Source organism: Nicotiana tomentosiformis, chromosome 3 (genome assembly GCF_000390325.3).
Source record: "Nicotiana tomentosiformis chromosome 3, ASM39032v3, whole genome shotgun sequence".
NCBI lineage: Eukaryota > Viridiplantae > Streptophyta > Magnoliopsida > Solanales > Solanaceae > Nicotiana > Nicotiana tomentosiformis.
This window is the reverse complement of record NC_090814.1, coordinates 146833710-146836514: the sequence shown is the minus strand read 5'-3', so window position 1 is coordinate 146836514 and position 2805 is coordinate 146833710. Positions and strand designations below refer to the sequence as shown.

Below are 2805 nucleotides of genomic sequence, written 5' to 3'. Positions count from 1 at the left end.
CTACCAAATCACGTCCGAATGACCTCAAATTTTGCACACAAGTCTGAAATGACACCACAAACCTACTCCAATTTTTGAAAATCCAATCCGACCCCGATATCAAAATTTCCGCTGCCGACCAAATTCGCCAAAATTCTAACCTTCGCCAATTCAAGCCAAATTCCACTACGGACCTCCAAATCACATTCTGGACGCACTCCTAAGTCCAAAATCACCTAACAAAGCTAACGGAACCATCAAAATTTAAATCCGAGATTGTTTAAACATAAGTCAACATCTGATTGACCTTTCTAACTTAAGTTTCTACTTTAGAGACTAAGTATCTCAATTAACTCCGAAACCATTCCGGACCAGAACCAACTAATCCAACATATCATAATATAGCTGAAGAACACAAAAAGAAGCAGAAATAGGGGAAACGAGGTTATAACTCTCGAAACGACCGGCCGGGTCGTTACAAAAGGTTTATATTTTTTGGTCAAACTATTTGGCGTCGTTTGTGGGGAAGCCTAGTTAAGTTTTTTGTTTCTTGTAGATCAATAACTGGCACAGTTCACAAAAACAAACCAAAGCTCCTACTTCCTTGTACATACGGATTGACATGGCAGGTAATGGAGAAGAAAGAATGAAGGCAGTGGCCGATCTCACTACCAACCTCTTAAACACCATCAATGAGGTCTCCGAAACAGAAGGCGAAGTGGGTCTCCCCTTCCCTCACGGCAGTATCACAACATCCTGTGGTAAAGGAGCTTCCACGTCCACAGTGGAAGAGGTGCCACCAGTGGTAAAGAAACTTCTTGAGGCTTGGCTGACAAATACGCTCACCGGCATCCTCGACAAGCCCGCTCAGGAGAAAGTTAAAGAAAATATAAGGACTTGCATTACACCAGCAACGGCCGAGCTGCACGGCTCTCCCCCTCCAGTAACAGGTATTACTCACAATATTAATAATGCGGGTAACGATACCCTCACGGCCATTTTGAGAAAAATGGAAGAAATGGAAAATGAAAACAAAATGCTTCGGGATCAAATGAGAGAGTACCAAGAAAGAGTCGACAAAATACCGGGTGCCCCAAAACTCTTGCCAAAAAGAGACGCCGGTCGGTTCGTTGAGCAACCCTACAGTGATGAAGCCACCCAACATGCCATACCCAAGACCTTCAAGATGTCGCCTTATCTGAAAATATATGACGGTACGACCGACCCTGAAGATCATGTGACTCACTATGTCACTACGGTAAAGGGAAATGATCTCGCCAAAGAACAAGTCTCCTCCATCTTGTTGAAAATGTTCGGCGAGACCCTTACCGGAGGAGCATTAACTTGGTATTCACAACTGCCCGCGCGCTCCATTGAAACATTCAAAGAGATGGCCGATAAGTTCGTAATGGCCCATGCTGGGGCTAAAAAGGCGGAGGCAAGAGTGAACGATATATTTGCCATCATACAATCACCCGGAGAGGGATTGAAGGACTTCCTCGTTCAATTCAACAGGGTAAGGATGACCTTACCAAATGTATCGGAAGGAATGGCTGTAGCAACTTTCTAGAACGGGCTGAACAGGAATGGCTCAAGGGTGACCAGAAAATTATTAAGTCGGCTTATGAAATATCCCCCAACCACTTGGGATGAAATACACAATGCCTACTGTGCCGAGGTCCGTGCAAACGAAGACGACATGAATGGGCCAACCCATCGATTGACCTCGGTACAAGCCGAAACTAGGAAGGATCGAAGAAATAATGCCAGGAGAGATCTTGCAGCTCCACGATCCAACCGAGAAAGGCATCAGCCATATGTCAGAAGTGCCATCATGCCCCCCTCCCAACACGAAGAGGGCCCATCTAGGCCAAGGACAGGGACTCACTGGAACGAGAGAGGTATGCCCCATTTACTATCCACTCACAATTTTTGTGTGTCGCCTTCAGAAATAGTCTACGCATTGGAGAAGCTCGGACCAAAAGTAAAGTGGCCACAAAAGATGAGGTTAGATCCAAGCACTAGAAAGTCAAACGCCCTCTGCGAGTTCCATCAAGAGCGAGGTCACAAAACTGAGGACTGCATCGCCCTAAGGCAGGAGGTCGTGAACATGCTTCATCAAGGACACCTCAAAGAATTGTGGAGCGACCGAGGGAGGACCAACTTTGCCCGAGGACGTGAACAACACCAAGGACCACCGAAACCACCCTCACCGACTCGCACCATTCAAATGATCATCGGGGGCGGCGACAACATTTTGATCAACATCGTAAAGTTCACCACAACCCACAAGCTCAAACGGTATGACGAACTCAAAGAAAGTATCATCTTCGATAAGCCAGATACCCATGGTTTGGTTTTCCCTCACTATGATGCCCTTGTTATCACTTTACGAATATTAGATACAAATGTAAGACACATTATGGTGGACGATGGGATCGGCGCATGCATTGTCCACCCTCAAGTACTTGCACAAATGATAAGATAGTGTCGTGCTGCATCATGCTAATAGGTTTTAACAATGCAGTTGAACGAACGTATGGGGAAATCACACTCCCCGTCCTGGCCGGCGGCGTCACTCTGGAAACCACATTCCACATCATGGACCAGGATACGGGATAGAACGCCATAATAGGTCGACCTTGGATACACGCCACGAGGGCTATCCCCTCCAGCTTGTACCAAGTTATCAAATTTCCAACCTTATGGGGAGTATTCAGCATACGAGGAGAACAAAGAACATATCGAGAATGCTATCGCATCACCCAGGATTGTACATATACCCAACAAATGAAGGGCAAAGCAGAAGATGCATAGCAATTAACA

General features: G+C 46.0%; 1 protein-coding gene across 1 annotated transcript; it reads left to right on the top strand.

The window, feature by feature from the left end:
* The first annotated feature begins 601 nt into the window (after positions 1–601).
* LOC138908646 (uncharacterized) lies at positions 602–1549 on the top strand. Its single transcript, XM_070199328.1, has one exon. The coding sequence runs from the start codon at positions 602–604 to the stop codon at positions 1547–1549; it is 948 nt and encodes a 315-aa protein (XP_070055429.1).
* The last annotated feature ends 1256 nt before the right edge of the window (positions 1550–2805 follow it).